The following is an 18,310-nucleotide window of genomic DNA, read 5'->3' as shown; positions in this document are numbered from 1 at the left end:
CTATAGTTACATCTGCATAGATTAATTCATAGATCAACCCACCCCCAGTGTTCAAAAAATAAATGTCTGCTCTTGTCAGTGATGAAAATCCATCACCCTTTTCACTTACTTTGTGATTTTGCATATTTTGATTTGTGTGTGTTCATGCATGCAGTTGAGCAGTATGGCTCCATATATCCATTAGGTCCTATGCACTGAGTCATGTCAAAAAACCTGCACTGAGCTCTGCAGCCAGTACAAGATGTTAATTTGCCATATTTCTAAAACATAAAACAAAGCAAAACAACGCATTAGTTAAAACTATGTTTGGCTTTTGATTTTAAAACACAGAGGTCAACTTATTTATTTCTGGAATTTTCTTCCCCCTCAAAACCTTCCTATACTAACTCTCACAACCATTCTCTCGAGCATTCAACACTACAGCTGGATCTCCTGGGAGGAAGCTGGCTAAAATTAAACTTCTGTGTAAAGACAAAAACCAAACACATACCCCTCAAAAAACACAAACAGACAAACAAACCATCCCAAACTCCATCTGCAAACTGTGAACTGTGGTAAGAGTACATAGAAAGCTGTGCTGAGTTGGAGGCTGAAACAACTCTGCTCCTCTCTCCATGGGACAACAGTCATAAGAAAAGAAACAGCAGTCTGTCACAGCAACGATGAAAGATAAATAATGGTGCTGAACTTTGAAAAATATTTGTACTCTCCAAATGATGAAATCCTTAATATTACCAACTATGAGCTGGTCAAAGCAGTTTCTTGGTAACAGCATTGCTGGGAGAACCTTTAACTTCTCAACTCCCCTAGTTCTAGTCCTCCAAGCAGGAGAAACACCCTGCAAAGTTCCTATACTCCCCATTGGATCCACTGAGGGAACTGTGGCTCCATGCACCTGACAACAGACTCAATTTTGGCATCTCTCAACACAGCACTCAGTCAATCAACAGTTTTCCACAGAAAAGCTCTGCAGAAGCTCTATAAAAAGCACAGAAAAGCTGCACCAAGCAGAAATACCAATAACACAGTCAACACACAAACAACTATCTGCAACATGTAGTACATACTTCAGTGTTAGGCAAATATCTCAAGCACCACAAAGCAAGTTTCAGAAAAAAAAAAGTCTAGACATCTTCCCTGCCCATAGACATAGTATCATAGTTTTGACAGTGATCAGAGAGAATTCCTCATTTGAACAGTGACGAGTATCCTATCAGATACTCTCTCCTTTTTGAAGGAAAATGCCCTATTGACACTTAAGCACTTCATACTTCTTCCCATCTGTTGATGAACAATTTTGACACCACTTCTCCCTCATTCCCTCTTCTCAAGGACAGAGGGGGGAAGGAAAGACAAAGTATCTTTCTTAAGTGCTTCACTTGTTTAGAGCAACAGAAGCCTCAGTTGGTGTCTTTGCTCTTCCTATCTTTAACTACCTGCATCTGAGAAATAGCTAAATCCAGTCTTACAGAGCTAGAGAAGAAACTTACAAGATGTATCATCTTCTCTATATTAAAAAGCATACAAATATACATGTCTCTGCCATAAACTGGGCATAGCATCTTGCAGAGCAAAATTTCAAAATACCACACAATTTCATGATTTCCACATGCTGCTTTGATGAAACCTTTGCTGAGGATTTCCTCCAAAAAGGACTATGTGTCAAGGTATCAAAAGCCTACCTAGAGGGCCTTTTATACAACTCCAGGATCCTTCCTTTCCATCTGCATTTTTTTCTGTTTGCTTTTAAAAATGTTACTGAGCACCAAACAATCCTCCAAATCAGTCACAATATTGACAAAATTCACACTAAGTACCAAGACTAAAACACAGCAATTATACTGTTCTAGGAGTTGGAGCTATTCTGCCAATATACATTCATCTTCTCTGACAGGCTAATAAGAGAAAAAAAAAAAACAAACAAGGCATAAAGAATACTTCAACTTCTAATACCAGTGAGAATACAGGAGGTCACAATTTACAAAGGAATGGACTTCTTGGAACAAGCTTAATGGACAACAGCCATCAAAAAATGTACATGCACAAAGAGCCTTGGTATGTCTAGAATAAATCAAAATGTACATCCAGAAGCACTGATGCAAATACTCGCCAGCAGCTGAACTAAGAGTGTTCAAGAATATACTCAGAAAACAATGCACAGGTTAGTGAAGCTTTCACAAGTTCTAGATCCCAAAGAAGCAAAAAAAATCAAACTGATGCCATGATGTCTTCAACAGACAGAAAGATGAAAATACAGGTTATAATACATGAATTTACAGTACACCGATCCAAGCATTATCAGAAAATATTAATTATGTTAACAGACAACATGTAAATATCCCATTATTTATCTGATGTCAAGAAAGGATTATGCATACAAGGTACAGTGCAGCAGCATGTCCATCACTTCTGAATTTCAAACAACATTGTAATACTGGGGTTGTTAACTGATTTCACCCTAGATTTTTCAGACTTAAAAGCAAAAAGAACTATCTTTATAAACTTCTAGTAATAATCTAGGCAAACAAGACTACAAAGAACATGAATTTCCAAAAAACGTATCAGGGATGCAGAATTATTTTTTTAATAGTCTAACTCAAAGGCTTCCTCCACTGAGAACATCAACCAAGAACACTTGCACTGCAGTATCCCCTGTTCTTAGACAGCCATAATGCAAACCAATCATTTTTTCTCGTTCTTATGTGTCAAATTTCCAGATGAGACTCTCTTCTCAAGGTTCTCAGATAACTTACATTCCTATTCTCACATTCATCACAACATGTTATCTTTCATCTCTAGGAATCTGCAGTATTAATTTCATTCTGTAGAAAAAGGAACCTTTGAGAATCCTTTCCCTAGAAGTACCCTTCTGGCTGGAATAAACAAACAGAAGATTCTCTAAAACCAAGGAGAACTACAGTAACACACAGGGTTGAAAAGCATTCAGATAAGGATTTTTGGCCTGAAAACAAGGTAACTTAAAGAGGAAAATGGCAGAACCAAACTGGTATAATGTGGGGCACTGCGCATCAACTGTTCATTGTCTTTTCTAATAGTATCAGCTATGCAAAATCACATCAGTAGCAACAGAAACAGCTTCAAAACAAACAATAGGAGGCAGCTCTTCACATAACAAACAGCAGGTCAGAAGAACTTAATAAAGACAGTAATGAATGAAAAAACTGCTTGTCCAGTCTCCCTGTGAACAAATTTAAACACGGATTCACTAAAAATAGCATAAAGGAACATTTGCATAAAGTTCAAGAGATCCTCTGACCTCTAGAGAGTCAGACACTATGAGAATGCTCAGTATCCTAAGTACCTGCACTGTTCCTGTTTTTACTCCTCCTTGCATGCTCACTTTCATACACTGCAGGAGACTATCCCTGATCTGAAGCAGAACAGCTGTTGTCATCGTCCTACTACAGAACATTTTTTTTTAAATTAAATATTTTAGCCATCCTCAAAGAAAAGTCAATGTTCAGAAAAGAACTTAAGAAAGATGTAAAGCTCTGACAATGTTGGTGGTATTTCGTGGTCAGGAGACAAAAGAAAACTTCACCAGTAGAGAGAAAAACAGATCAAAGAGTATCAAAATCTTCATTACTAATTAAAGAGGGAAGTAAAAAAATTATAAAGCTTCCTGACTCTCTTTTAAACATCACTGCTTCATTCTTTGTTTCAGAAGTATAGAATCACAGGATTAGAGAGGACCTCAAGAAGTCAAGTGCAACCTCCTGCTCAAAGCAGGTCCAGATAGTTGCTCAGGATCTTGTCCAGTCAAATCCGGGTACCTCCAAGGATGAGCATTCCAAAATCCTTCTGGAGGATTTCACAGCCCTTACAGAAAAAAAAAACTTTTCCTTCTATGATTTAGACAGGTTTAGAAGTTTTTCTTTGTTTTCCAGCTGTGTCTGTTGCCTCTCATCCTTCCACTGAGCACTTTTTAGAAGACACCCACTTTGTCCTCTCTGTACCCTGCTCCCCATCAGATAACTAATCTCCCTTTAGCCTTTTCAAGGTTTAACAAACTAAGGTCTCCCAAGCCAGTCATGTGCTCCAGTCCTCTACACATCTTGGTAGCTCTCCACTGAACTTGCATGAGTATGTTAATGTCTTCCATCCTGTTGAATCCAAAACTGGACACAGTGCTCCAGATGCAGTCTCCAAAGTGCAGAAGGATGGGGTGGAAGGGAATGGAAATCACTTCCCTTGACCTACAGTCTATGCACTTGCTTATATAGCAATAGGTTGCCCAGAGAGACTGTGAAGTCCCCATCCTTGGAGACATTTAAAACTCAAATGGACACGGTCTTGGATGATCTGCTTCAGGTGGCTCTGCTTGAGCAGCAGGGTGGACAAGATGACCTCCAGAGGTCCTTTCCAACCTAAAACATTCTGTGACACAAACCAGGATACAGCTAGCCATCCTTGCTGCAAGGGCACACTACTAACTCCTGCTCAACTTGTTGTCCACTGGGACACCCGAGTCTTTCTCCAAAGCTGTTTTCTTGGCAGTTATCTTCCACATCAGATGAAGCACTGGCTTCATCTTGTGGTCCCCATGATGCTTCAACAGTAGACAAATGATTAGAGACAAACCATTCAAACTAGTCTCAGTTTCAAGTTTCCTTCAAAGATAGAATTAACTCAGAAGCAATCTACAAAAGAATGTATCAGACATTTTCCTTCCATGTACCACTTGTGGAAAATTCAAATCTAGAGTCTCCTGTGAAAAAAAATGTAAGGTCTTAAACTTGCATATAAAGGAGAATTTTAAGTAAAAGCAGTGCTAACAAAATAGTAAAGAGAATTTTATCAATTCAATTACTAGGTACAAAAAAGCAAATTAACTCAGAGGCAAAATTTCTAGAGAATGGCCTGGTACCCTCTGAGGGAACACTTGATGCAAATAGTCCAGCTGCACCTCTCCCTCACTACTGCACCTAGATTCTGCATTGAGATGACCTAATTTTAGCTAGATCCCATTGCACATACACAGAACCCTGAATATTCTGTTATTTTATTTCAACCTCATTCATTCTTTCATTACCTTTTTGTACACCCCATTAGAGACCTAAATCTAGAAATCAGGTCTACTTCATTATAGATATCTCATGACAGATAACTGAGAAAAAACATATTAGAAAATACTTCATGCAATTTGGAAATCCTTTTGATTTACTAGTCCTACATGCGTTTCCAATCTTCATTCCATTTAGTGCTGAACTTAAACTGGCAATTACAAAAGTGGCTATCAAGATGTAAGATGAGACAGATTTAACAGGATATATTTCAGAAATACAAGTATTGTTGCAACAGAAATCCAAATTCCTGGAAATAAAGAGAATTCAGTTGGAGGGTTTCTGAAGAATTTTTATTCTTGCCATTATCAGCAACAATCATTTTAGAAGCAATCTTGATCTTCCTTTACATCTGACTAAAGGAATTATGTAAGCTCAATCTAGAGCTCCTCTTGCATAAACCTTAGGAAGAAGAAAGAACAAACTCCAAAATAAACATCAGCTGAATATTGTAATTTCCTGGTATTTTAGAAGTAAGCCTCACTTCTGTTTGCAACTGAAACTAATTAAGGTTTCCGTTCTTGAACTTTCTAGCTACAAGACTATTTCAAGAAAGCTATAGGTGCCTTGCATATAGACATCTGTGATACAGTTTTACTTGACTGAAAAAAAGCAGTATGACCTGCTTCACATGCCTTCAGAAGGATAGAGAGCAGGATGAAGAACATGCCTGTAGAGTAAAAGAGCATTTTTGCCACAACTTCTCCCATGTAAGGGCTAGTTGATTAAGAACAACAGAATAACAAACAGCTGATTGCTACAATGCTATGTAGCAGACCTAACATTTGTTTCCAGTTGAAGGAAATGCTTTGCAGTTAAAACTCATGGTCTGTGGTAAATGGACTGGTACATACTTCTCAATCCAGGCAAAATTCTCTTAAGTAGTTTTAGAGAGTAACAGTTTCAAATCAGAAATAAGATAAATACGGGGAAAGCTTCTAGAAAAGAACATTCTAGGACAGACACAGTCGACCTGCATTCAAATGGAAAAGGAGAATGAAGATAGAATTTTTCTGTAATTAGAAAAGCAGAGGTATTCACTAAATGGAATTCTATGGTAACAGAGATCCATTAGTAAGGCAATCAAGAAAATAGCAGCTAAACTACTTCAGATCTATTGGAAAGAAGGATGGTACAGATGGATCCAGAAGCAACACGCAGGTCTAAGAAAAGAACCAGATGTCAGCAGAATCTGTAACAGCAAAGAAAGAAGCCATATTATTTATTCAGTCTTTTAAAATACCATGCCCAAATAATCTCTCCCCCAAAAATAACAACTGTAAACTCTTCCTTGCTTCAACAAAAGAGCTTAAGATTAGTAACACCTCAAATGCATTTGGCCAAGTCTTAAGAGCAAGAGCTGAACCAATTGCTTTTGTGGCCCTTGAACAGCAAGTGATTTGTCTTTATGTTACAACAGCCGAACTCTGCAAACAGCCAATAAACTACTTGTCCACTAACTTTTCTTTGGCATCTTGAACTGCCAGTGACCCCTATTTTTGCCAGTTTTGTTCCTGCTCTCAAGACACTTGTGTTGATCTGTTCAAGAAAAGCAGAGCTGAAAATCCCTTCTTCCCTGTCTTAAAAAGCAGTTACTTTTTACAATAACTGAATGTTTCAGCTGTCTCTGTTTTCTTTTCTCCCTCTTTCCCTCAGTCCTGTCCAATCACTCCAGCTAGTCTTCTCTCCAATACTTAGTCGTATCAGCTCCTTTTTTCCTCTAAGACTTTCCTATGCTTCCACACAGATCACACCTCACAATTTTGACTGCTGTAACTACTTTTCCTTAGAACTACAAAGTTGTGTTAACACCCCTGATGAACATACAGCACTTCATCTTCTAAAATATTGACAAAATAACATTCTGAACACTTACTATGAATGATATTCAGGTGCCTAAGGAAGCCGATTATAGTGTTTTTATTGAAGAGCAGCAAATTCTACAGCTGAAGACAGATATCTGGAGCAGAAAGGACAAAATAAATGATTCCAGAAACAGGAACACAAAAAAGGTAGAAGGTGCAAGAATGGGATAGTTTCTAGAAGGACATTATTTGCATCAGAGATACAAGAAACTGGAGGCATAAATACCAAGAGGCCTCAAAAACCCCAAAACCCCCATACCACTAAGCAGGAAGAAAGGGGGATTATTTCTTGGTTGATAAAAGATTTCTGGCATTTAATAATGGTAGATGGGGTAAAAAGCATCTAGTTATCTACATTTGTAGAAGTGTACACAGCATCAAATGTCAGTGTTGTGAGAGACTACGTAATACTTGGTTTGATATTAAGTAAAGTGAGACAGAAGTGGTTTACCATATGGGGAAGAGATTCCACTACTAAACCATAGTTTGAACTGGCTGAAACCACAGAAATTCTCTTCAAAAGTGACTAGATTTTTTTATATATATATTGAAAAGTCAGAATTTTTAGTATTTCAGCTTAAAGGGCCTGTTCAACTCTCACAATTACTGGTTTTGTCAACCGTATTTACTCTCAAAACAAACACTTGGAAGCAAGAGTTTACAAAGCAGTAAGGAAGGCAGGAAGCAGAAGATTTTTGTAGTTAATTGTACTATCAAAATAATAAAAAAAGGACAGATGTGTCTTAATAGCGAAGAGGCACAGAAAAAGAACAGACACTGCATAGGACAAGACAAAGTTGAAAACCCTGGATGCTTCCACTGAAGTAATATGTGACCAGATATTCTAGACTAGCAATCGTGGAGATTTAAACCAGCAGGTAACAATACATTTTGTGAGACTAAATACAAACTCTACATAAGCACTGAATCTGGAGTTGCAGAACTGACACACACATTACTGTATAAAGTGAATGCTTCTAAATCCCTACACCGATAAATCAGATGAAACTAGTTTTTTTTTAAAGAGTTTCACAAAAGCATTTGTTTGGCAAGGAGAAGAATTCAAAACAAGGAAGCATGGCTGCCTAGATTTAACTTGATTGTATTGCTTTTAAGTGACTAACTTAAAGGGATGGAACAGTCCAGTTAGTTTTGAAGCTCGTTCATCTGATCAAAGAAGTCAATCAAATGCACTTATACTCAGTACTGAAGGAAAATGTTTACTAGATGAAAGACAATGGGTCTACCTTCTTTAACTAGGATAATACTCATTTGGCTTGGAGACTAGTACTCACTTCATTCCACAGCTACTAAGAAGCCTATGAAGAAACACCTACAGCTCATTCCTCCCTCATTTGACAGCAGGTGAAGATCATCACTTCCTCCCTTTTTTGACAGCACATGGAACACCCAAAGCAAGTGAAACTCAGGTCATATGCTAACAAGAAGAATTTTAGTTAAAGACACAAAGAAAAAAAGTAAAAGAACTCTTTAAACTAGTAAAGCATTACATACTTTCATAGTAGAACCAAGAGCACTGGATGGATCAGGCCAGTAAGCAAAGCAGGTAAAGACTGTATTTTTAGAAGTAGACACAGATCACAGCTTCATCTTAGCTGAATAGCTGAAGATTAAAAGGTATGGTTGGCTGCAAAAGCCACATCACAGAATTCACCTGCTCCTTAGCACAAGGCAGTCAAGCCTGTAACCAAATGCAGGAAACCAGGACTTGAACAGCATTGCTACTACCTTTAAAAGGAAATTGACTAACTTTTGAGACACAAAATTGGCAATAGTATCAGAAACACTGAAACAAAATATGTATGTACTGGTGGTTACTATGTCTTTGTGGCCCACATATTTGGGGTCTGTTTCAATTGTTGCATAGATGCTAATTTTTAAATTAATTACTAAAGTAATTTTTAATGGTTCTCATTTTAATTATATGAAATGCCTACTTTAAGAAATAAAATATTTCAGCTTTTGCACAATTACATAGACAATTTAGGCACCTCCTCGTCAGAGATGATGTCATTCTCTTCTAGTATTGTTTTCTGTTTTATTCACTTGGTTTAGTGTAATTTTTAAGTCCCTCTTGTCCTTCTACATGCGAAGAGCTTGAACCTCAGTGCAACCAGTAATCAATTTATGGTCTAATTGGAAGTCTTATACAGGTTTTCAAAAAGTAAGCACTTCCAATAAGGGTTTTGTTTTGACATTTTATCTAAATCCTCACAGTGATTTCGTTTTCGGAGGAGGGATTTTATAATTGTTTTCTCTTTTTTAAAAAAGCTTGACTTACATTTAGCTGTCTGCATTAATGGCTGTTATGCCATCAGGATATTAACATGCACTTGCATATAATCACAGTGAGCTTAGGCTCGCTTAGGCTATGTCTATTTAAATACTTAGACATACTTAGGCTATGTCTATTTAAATCTTAATTGAAAAAAATTAATATATAAATCTATTTATTTTTCAAAGCTGCTTTTTCTTTTTTTTTCCCCCCAATATGAAAGATTACTTGGTTTAGGTAAGAAAACAGCCATTGCCTCTCAGAAAAGCAAACCGCAGGGTGCAATATTCAAGATTATTTGTATCTTGGTTTTAAAGCAGATTCTGAAACTGATACATAGAAAACTAAGTGCATCCATCACCTTAAAAGGTGAGACTTGGGCACTTCAGAAAAACCTACTCCCCAGCCCAGGAATAATACTGTTTCTTACTCCCACCAACAGTTTAAAGTAGAGGAAAGCAACCCTTTGTTGCTGGTAGATTAACAGCACTCAGAATGTGGCCATTCCAAGAGACACAGTAATTTTTATTACCCACAATTTTAATTTTTCCATTCCAGCAAGAAAAAAATATCCATGATAAGTTATTGAAAATGAATTGTTCAAATCAGTGTAATATTTATTAAAAAAATAGGGATTAAGTATATAGATAGGTACAAGGAATAAGAATCAGTTTTCATTTATTGGCTACTACAAATGTATAGCATAGATAGGTGCATGACATTTACAATATAAACTGCTTAATACAAAGCTCATTCCAGTAAGACCTATGTATTTTACAACTGTTTGTAAGAAAACATTTGCTAAAACTGTTATGTGACACAGAATAATTAGTTGTACAACACAATGATGTAATGAAATGATACATCAACTTTTCCTGTATTATAGATTCCATTAAGTTTATTTCAGTATTTAACAGTAACTCTCCCATATTCTCTCCTTCACAGGTTCTCCTTTAAAAGCAAGTTCTAAGAAATTTCTAAGTAAACAGTTAAAACTGAACAAAGCAACCTGTAATTTACCAACTGTGGTCCAAAGAACTGTCAGAGAATTTTCCCAAGTCTAAATTCCTTTTTTAAAAACAGAATTACTTGAAAACATTCAGTTCAAAAACTCTTAATGCAAATAGAAGTTCAAACCTCAATAAACCCTGCTAGACAACTAAATAGTCTAAAATAATTGTGTCCTGAGCAACTTTGACACCTACAACATACACTAAAATACCTTCTAATTTTGTAGAGTTTCTCTTAACATCAAAAATACCCCCAAATCCCCACACTCTAGGAACATTTGAAACCTACCAGTTAAGAATTTCACTTAATCACCACTCCAGACCAGATGCACACAAACACTCAAATTAAGCTTCTCACAGCCTATTACATTTCCCCAGTATTATACACCAAATGTTTCCACAAAAGTATTAAGAACTTGCTTGAATAAAGTGTGCTGTCAGACCTGAATGCACCAAACAATGTGTCTCAATTTGAAAGGTTCTCTTAAGGATCCTCACAATAATGCACAATTCCTGACACTACTGGTGAAGACTCCCAGTACTGCAAACTGCTCCTCCTCCCTAAATCAAACCACAACATACAACTTGCTACCCATACCCTTCTCATTCTCAAATACATACCTAAACACAAAATACAACAGTATCTGAACAAACAGAGTACAGTCTGTAATGAGTTAAGTACAGATTTATCATTAGACCTCTCAAAATTCCACGTTCATTGCATAACTCCATGTGCAGTGCATGTTAAACTGGTTGTGTGGGAATGTTTCAAGTTCAAAGTTAATCTCATGCCTTTTTGTTTCTTCGAGAGACAGTATTCAACGTTTCTTCAAGTCTTTCCAAGGCTTCTGGGCATGCCTATGTTTTTAGTATGTCGGAAACCTATCCTGTCCCTTTTGGTTTAGCTGTGACAAAAGAATAACGCTTATGTTACGTTTTCAGTTACGCTGTTAGGCACATTTCCAGATCTGCTGTTTTGCACACTGCATATACACAAGAACAGCCATCACCAAAAGCATCAGAACTGAAGAGAAAATACAAACATATGTGATAGAAATTAAAGAACTTTAAAACACGCAGCACTGCATTTCCTTTTCTCTTGGATCATTGTTTTCTTAAAAATGGAAAGAGATGAAGAATCCAAAGCAGCGTGCAGCACTGGGGCCACTCACATGTGCAAGTGTGAATTTCTAAATCAGATAAAGAAACTTGCTTGCTAGTAAAATAGTATTTTCACATTTTGTAATACTATCCCTAGAAACTCAGAGCAAAATGTACCAAGAAAATAAAATTAAAAAAAAAAAAAAAGAAAAAGCCCCAAATTGCTTATCCTCCCCCAAAATATAGCTATCCTATTACATCATAAATACTGTGATTAACATTTAAACCTTCCAGCCAGCATTAGCCATGGGTCAGAGTTAAGCTGGCTCTGGAAAGAAGACATCAGCATCACATTTATTGATTTGGAATTATTTTTAAGCAAACAATTATTACTTTCTTAACAGTTGTAAGAATAATAAAAAAAAAACCAAGTCAAGAAAATGAAAGAACAAAATTTAACACAAAGAAGGATGAAAGTAACAATAAATTTTTAAATCTTATCCTGTGCAGTGAAGGAAATTAAGACATAGTACAGGTACACAGCTCATGTGCCATCAGTTAGAGCATTCTCACAGCAATGTCCAACCTTTATGATCTGCATATTTTTTAATGTTTCAATTGCATACTATACCTAAAAAAAGATCATCACTTAAGGAACGGTAAGCCTCTGTGTTGAACTTGCTATTAATATACTTGTAAGTGATACAATCATTAGAAAGAAATAGGAATGTTTAATTTCAATTATACTTTCATTAACAACAAATAGGTATTGCTATTACAGCAATACATTAAAAAAAACAGCAGTAAAAGGTCCATTTCAGCTAGTTTGCCCTCACTGGCATTCATTTCATTTTTACAAGTCTTTCATACTTAAGACTCCAAATGAGAAGTACAACCATGTTAATGAGTAACAGGATACATTTAAGGTGTATTAATATTTATCTAGTTTTAATTTATAGGTAAAGAAGTAATTACCTGCTTGTATTCACCAACGCAGTTCTGACAGCAGAATCTTTTCTGCTGACCATCAATAGTAAGAATATTGTTTCCAGCTCCTTTACTGGGCAAATACTCCCCGCAATGCTCACAGCAATTCATTATTAAACCATTTGCCATCCTGTATCTATTGAAGCAATGGTCACTGCACAGTTTATGAGTCATATTTTTAAAGCTAACTTCATGACGAATCTAAAGAAAATAAAAGTAAAAAAAGTATTCTATCACCACACAAGCACAATGCTGCCTGAAACTATTAGACAAGCCATAAGTCTCACATTCAAGGACAATAATTAAAAACAGATTATACTAGGTCACTGTTTAAGAGGAGATGTTTGAAATGACCATGAAATATAGAAACAGAAACCGGTGTTTCTGTTGTTTCCAAAGTTCTAGAAAATATCTTGGACACTTTTTTGTCTTGTAGCCTAGAAGCAAAGATCACAGGGAAGGATGTAATAATTGTGTACTAGAGCAAAAGGTCAATTTATGTGATTTTATAAAATACTCAATTTGCAGGCTAACAACATGGAATATTAATACTAGTCAGAAAGACACATATGCTGTGTAAAGTAGCAGCTTGAACTATGGTGGGCCCAGTAACACTATCAAGAACAAATTAATACAATAATAAGAAATTTAAATTACATATATTCTACACATCTCCAAAAACATATGCATGTTCCTTCAAAACATACAGTACAAAACAATACAGAAAAGCTTGGTTATTTCTTTTTTCAACCGCAATTCTTCTATGTGGGAGATCTGGGTTATAATTACAAGACCCTATGCCTACTAAAATTGTTGACTGTAGCTACAAGGTACCAGAAAAAAGGCACTTCAAATTTTTGAAACAAAAATTAAGGTATTTGAATTCTTTCTTCCTTCAGTTGCTCTTGACTAATATTAAGCCTGCGTACCTTAATATATTACTGTGTATGAAAATACTGAATTGGATTTTAAATTTCCTTATTTTCAGTTCTCTTATTTCAGAATCTAAGTTCTTAACACTGTCATAATTGAGAAAGACAACAGAAAAAACAGTCAACCAGACCTCAGTTAGTTTACCACAGATAGTGCATCTTGATTTATTCAAAGCTCCTTTTGAGGGATTCTGTTTATCTTCATAGAAGGATAAACAAGATGTACTGCAAAACTCCTGGAAAGACTCACTGGAATCAACTTGAGCAACAATGGTACCTTTCATTGTTGTTATATCTCTGAAAGACAAAAAAACCCACCTCTAGTGTGCTTTGTATACATGCATATATAAATATATATATATTTAAACAAGAACACTAAATCTTGTAAGATTCATTCTTCCCTTTAATGCTTACATTTTAAACTGGTTTATGGATGTACCATTATCAGTCAAATGTCAAAACTCTTAAGTTTAATAATATTTTTACAACTACTTTAAGTACACCAAGTACAATGTCTTTCCTGTGTAAAAACCTATTTTTATTTGGATTTGGGTTATTTTTCCCCCCCTACATTACTCTAGAACTAAGTGACATTATGCAAACTCGGTCTTACACAAAAAATGAACACAGAAAATTTAAACTAGCCCTTCTGCAACTTCAGTCAAAAGCTATACTTTTATCATTACTTTAGCCTCCCCCATTTGCCCTGTAAGCAAAAAATAACAAACAAAAAAAATCTTATTATTGACATACAAGAAAATGCTATGGGGCAGAATAAATTAAAAAATTTACTGGACATGTCTGGATCTCTATTGACATCACAATGGATCACCAGTTTGAAAAGCAAAACTCCAGACACTCACAGCTAGGAGCCCTAAAACTAGGATGAGTGGAAAACACTGGAAAAAAGCTGTATGCTTCCCTAGACAGTCTCCCTTGAAAATAAACTTGTACCACCCCTGGATCTTAACACTTGCAAGCCTGCCTTCTTCCATCAAAGGGAAGTCAGCAAATTTTGGCTTGCCCTTTGGCAAGCTAGTAAGCATTTGTGTTGGGGAGTGTTGTTATCACTTCTGCAAAACAAAGCCAGAGCTCCTGCCCTGAGGAGCTTACAGTTTCTGGCTGAATTCCAGCAGGACTTATAAAAACTATTAATTTGCATCAAAGCACTGAAGTATGAAGTCCAAAAGAGTAACACAAGTCAATTAAAATTACAAACACTAAGAAGAATGCCAGATATTCCCTATACTTTCTTTCTTATAATAATTCCTACACCATGTATGTAGTTACAAAGGGTCAGAGTACTAAAAAAGTGGCTTACAATAAAATATGAATACACTGCCTTGTGTTTAACTGTGTTTGAGCACAGCAAGTAAATTAAGCAACTGCATACTAGTGGAAGAGTGAAGACATCACCTCAAGAACTGCCAAAGGTGACTTCACAGAGGTTCTCTAGAAATCAAATACACTAAAACTACTTTAAATTAACTCAAACTCTACAAATAATTATTTTCCTCATTCAAAAATAAAGCCTTTTCATTTAGAGCAGTTTTGTATGCAGCCTTATCTGTATACAGAAGCTTGAAAGAGAGCACAGATTTAGCCATCAGTCTTCAAGATTTCAGACAGAAATAAGACTAGCCTTATCTTCATCTCTATACATCACACTGCTAGCTGAGTATGGTAGTCCCCAGACTACTTCTAAAAACAAACAGGGGTTGTTCAGCCTGGAGAAGAGAAGGCTCCAGGGAGACCTTATAGCAGCCTTCCAGTACCTGAAGGGAATCTGCAACAAAGCTGGGGAGGGACATGGTATAAGGGCATGTGGAATCACAGCATGGTTTTGGTTGGAAGGTTCTTAAAGATCATGAGGTTCCAACCTCCCTGCTATGAGCAGGGACACCTTACACTAGATCAGGCTGCACAAGGCCTCATCGAGCCTGGCCTTGAACACCTCAAGGGAGGGAGCAGTAGTGACAGGATGAGGGCAAACATTTGTGCTGAAAAAGGGTAGATTTAGATTAAATATTAGTAAGAAATTCTTCACTGGTGGTGAGACACTGGAACAGGCCAGGCTGGATGGAAATTTTAACAACCTGGTGTAGTGGAAGTTATCCCTGACCATGGAAGGGGGGGTTGGAACTAGATTATCTTTAAGGTCCATTCCAATCCAAACCATTCTATGGCTCTATGTACAATTCAACAGGAGTACAGAGTGCTTTTAGCTAGCTTTGTAGAGGCAAGAACAGAGAGAATCCGAGGTTTTACATGTATTTTTAAAAAGCTAAAGTATCTTAAATCTATTCATTTTCAGTGTGCCAAGGTATGAATACACAGTATGTCAATACTTTCTATAGTTTATTTTTACTGAATCTCAAGGAAAAATATATACTAAGAGCAGTAGCCTACATCTTAATACATGCCATTAATCCACCTCACTGCACAGTGAAGTAAAACTTTTAAAATTAGTTTAAATTTGCAACTGAGCAAAGATCACCCTCTTCAAAACATACATTAATGAAGGCAGTCTTTACTGTGAGATTTCTTTAGTTCAGCAAGAATTCATAATTTAATCAGTGTGCCTGCAGGGAGCACTGACTGAGACTGTACTGAAAAAATATGAAAAAGTGCAAGTATCTCAGTTACCAGTATACTTAAAGAAAAGGGTAGTACAAGTATTTTGTACAGCTAACACTGCAATAGCATAATTATAAATGGCTTCTCTTTGGGATTTTAAGTTTTGGAAAATAATGAAAAATTACAAGTCAAATCTAAGCAGTAATTCAGAATAAGCCACTTCTAGCTATGTTTCTCACTCCCTCTGTACTGCCCACTTAAGGTACTTTCAGATTCCGAAGTTGCCATAGCTGCCCCTAGCTATGGGGGAAGTCTAAGACTTCTCTTGTCCCCTCATAACAATGGAAGAGACTCAAATTTCTTCCAGCTCCACTGAAGCATCAGTTTCTCCTCCTTTTAAAGTTACTTGATTTTTTTATTTTCATCAATGAAAATGAGTGTCTTCTATATAACACACTTTTTTCTACTTTTTTCATAAAGGACTTTATATCTAAAGAATGTATCTTGTCACAGGAGCTATTATAATGTGGACACTTTGTCTTAAAAAAAAAAATAATCAGTAATTTTTTGTGTATTGGCTTTCATAGAAACCATCTGCCATACTCCATATTCAAAAACAGACAGTGAATTCAACATTTTGAAATGCTAAAGTGACACCATCTTAAGTACTTTGATAGTCAGCTTTTACATCATTAACAGAGCAACTCTCATACATGCATAAGAATCAAGTATTTATGGATTTAGTTGCTAACACAAAACAAAATTTAAAAATCCCTTACTTTCTGCACATAACACAAAGTTTCTTTGGAGTGGGTTTGTGTGAGAATGATGAGAGGCAGCTAGTAGAACAAAAAAGATGAGCTGATCCTTTTCGCTGATATGCCGTCTGTCCCTTTTGTAAAGGCTTTTTGCAGTTTGCACATGTGACTTTAACCTGTTTAGAAGGTTGCTGCTGGGCAGAAGGCTGGAAAATCTGTTTAGGAAGTGATGCTACAGGTGACAAGGAATCCACACCTGGTTGCTTCTGATTCCTAGGGAAGGAAGCTGACTGGGATATCCAAGAATCTTCAAGACAAAAAAAAACAACAAACACAACAAAACAAAAAACCCAAAACATAAAAATAAGCAAACAGACATATACAAATATATAGAGTAATATTCACAGGTATATAACCATAAAATCATTTTTGTGTTGGAACTGACATTTGACAGGAGAAAGTTAATTTTAGAAACTCTGTAAAATGCTGTTTGATGGTATCACTCTCCATTGTTAAAAGCTTCAGAACGTGAACAAATTACAGGATGGTCCCATCCTACATCTATCTGATGACAATTTTTGCAGACCTCAATTCACTTGCACTGGGTTTGCAAACTGGCAACTTTATCTTCAAACAAAACTGCAATAACCAAGTCCTTTTAAAAAAAATAAATTACTTAAAGCATTAATTAAAATCTGAATAGGAGTTTCTTTTCATTATAAAAAACACATTTACACACAATGCCAATAGTGTGTTAGGTATTCTGAATACTGTCACTGCACTTGGGACTTACCTTTCAAGCTTTTTATTCCCAGCATCCAGAACAGTACTTCACTGTTACTTACTGAGTAATAAACACTTGCATAAATATTATTACTGTGTTTTGTCATACTTGTGCTACTACTTTTAAGTGTAAACACAGCATTTACTGTAACTAAACAAAAAAACTAAAGCCTTGAATATCTTACTGCAGGAGCTCACTGTGTTGAGTGCTAATACAACTAGTGTTAACAACCAAATATAAGAAAGATTATTTAAAATTCTGTAACTTCAGATAACAAAAGCCTTAACCTACAGACTCCAGCAACTGTCTATACCTTATATTCTTAAGGGACATTATCTTGATCCATAATCATTCATTAAATAGAAAGCACCCTTTCTTCATACTACTTTCTGAAGTCTCTTGTCCCAAGAGGGTTTTATTAACAACATACTGTGCCACATAGCTTTAAAATTAATTTTAGGGACCAAGTTCCAAGAACTCTTGTTACAGAACAAACACTGTACATTCCTTAGCAAGAAGATAATTTTCTAGTGTGACTCTGTAGCTGTCAAGGATGTTCTATTTCTAAGAGATGTGAGACAAGCTGGAAATTTACCCATTGCAATGCTTGAGAGTATAGATAGAAGAGCTAGTACAAAGGGGTTAGAGGAAGAGGGAAAGGAAGCAAAACAAAACACATTCCTCTTGAAACCAAAGAAGTTTACCTTTGAAGGCATGAATAAAAATACTGACAAACTAAGATAGTTAGCACAATGTTTAAAGGTAAAAATTGCTTGAGTGCCCTCTTCAATCTTTTCCATACTATTAATTCTACCACCTCAGACATATTTATACCCTGGTAGCACCTTAAAATCTCCAAATATTTTAAGATTCTCCTCTTTACTCATATGTTTCAAGCATGAGCACACTGTCTCTC

The 18,310-nt window shown here is 36.1% G+C and overlaps 1 protein-coding gene across 9 annotated transcripts in view; it reads right to left on the bottom strand.

The window, feature by feature from the left end:
• The window catches only part of ZMYM2 (zinc finger MYM-type containing 2), a 94,328-nt gene that overhangs the window by 45,394 nt on the left and 30,624 nt on the right, over positions 1 to 18,310 (bottom strand). For 8 of the 9 annotated variants that reach the window (XM_051609251.1, XM_051609243.1, XM_051609234.1 and 5 more), the window contains 4 exons: positions 16,632 to 16,917; positions 13,407 to 13,572; positions 12,332 to 12,544; positions 110 to 260 (listed from right to left, as the gene is read on the bottom strand). In XM_051609251.1, coding sequence (XP_051465211.1) covers positions 110 to 260; positions 12,332 to 12,544; positions 13,407 to 13,572; positions 16,632 to 16,917 — 816 coding nt within the window. The remainder of the gene's footprint in view (positions 1 to 109; positions 261 to 12,331; positions 12,545 to 13,406; positions 13,573 to 16,631; positions 16,918 to 18,310) is intronic. The other variant, XM_051609293.1, reaches the window with a different exon arrangement.

The sequence above is a fragment of the Apus apus genome, chromosome 1, assembly GCF_020740795.1.
Source record: "Apus apus isolate bApuApu2 chromosome 1, bApuApu2.pri.cur, whole genome shotgun sequence".
Classification (NCBI taxonomy): Eukaryota; Metazoa; Chordata; class Aves; order Apodiformes; family Apodidae; genus Apus; species Apus apus.
This window is presented reverse-complemented; position numbering and strand designations above follow the sequence as displayed.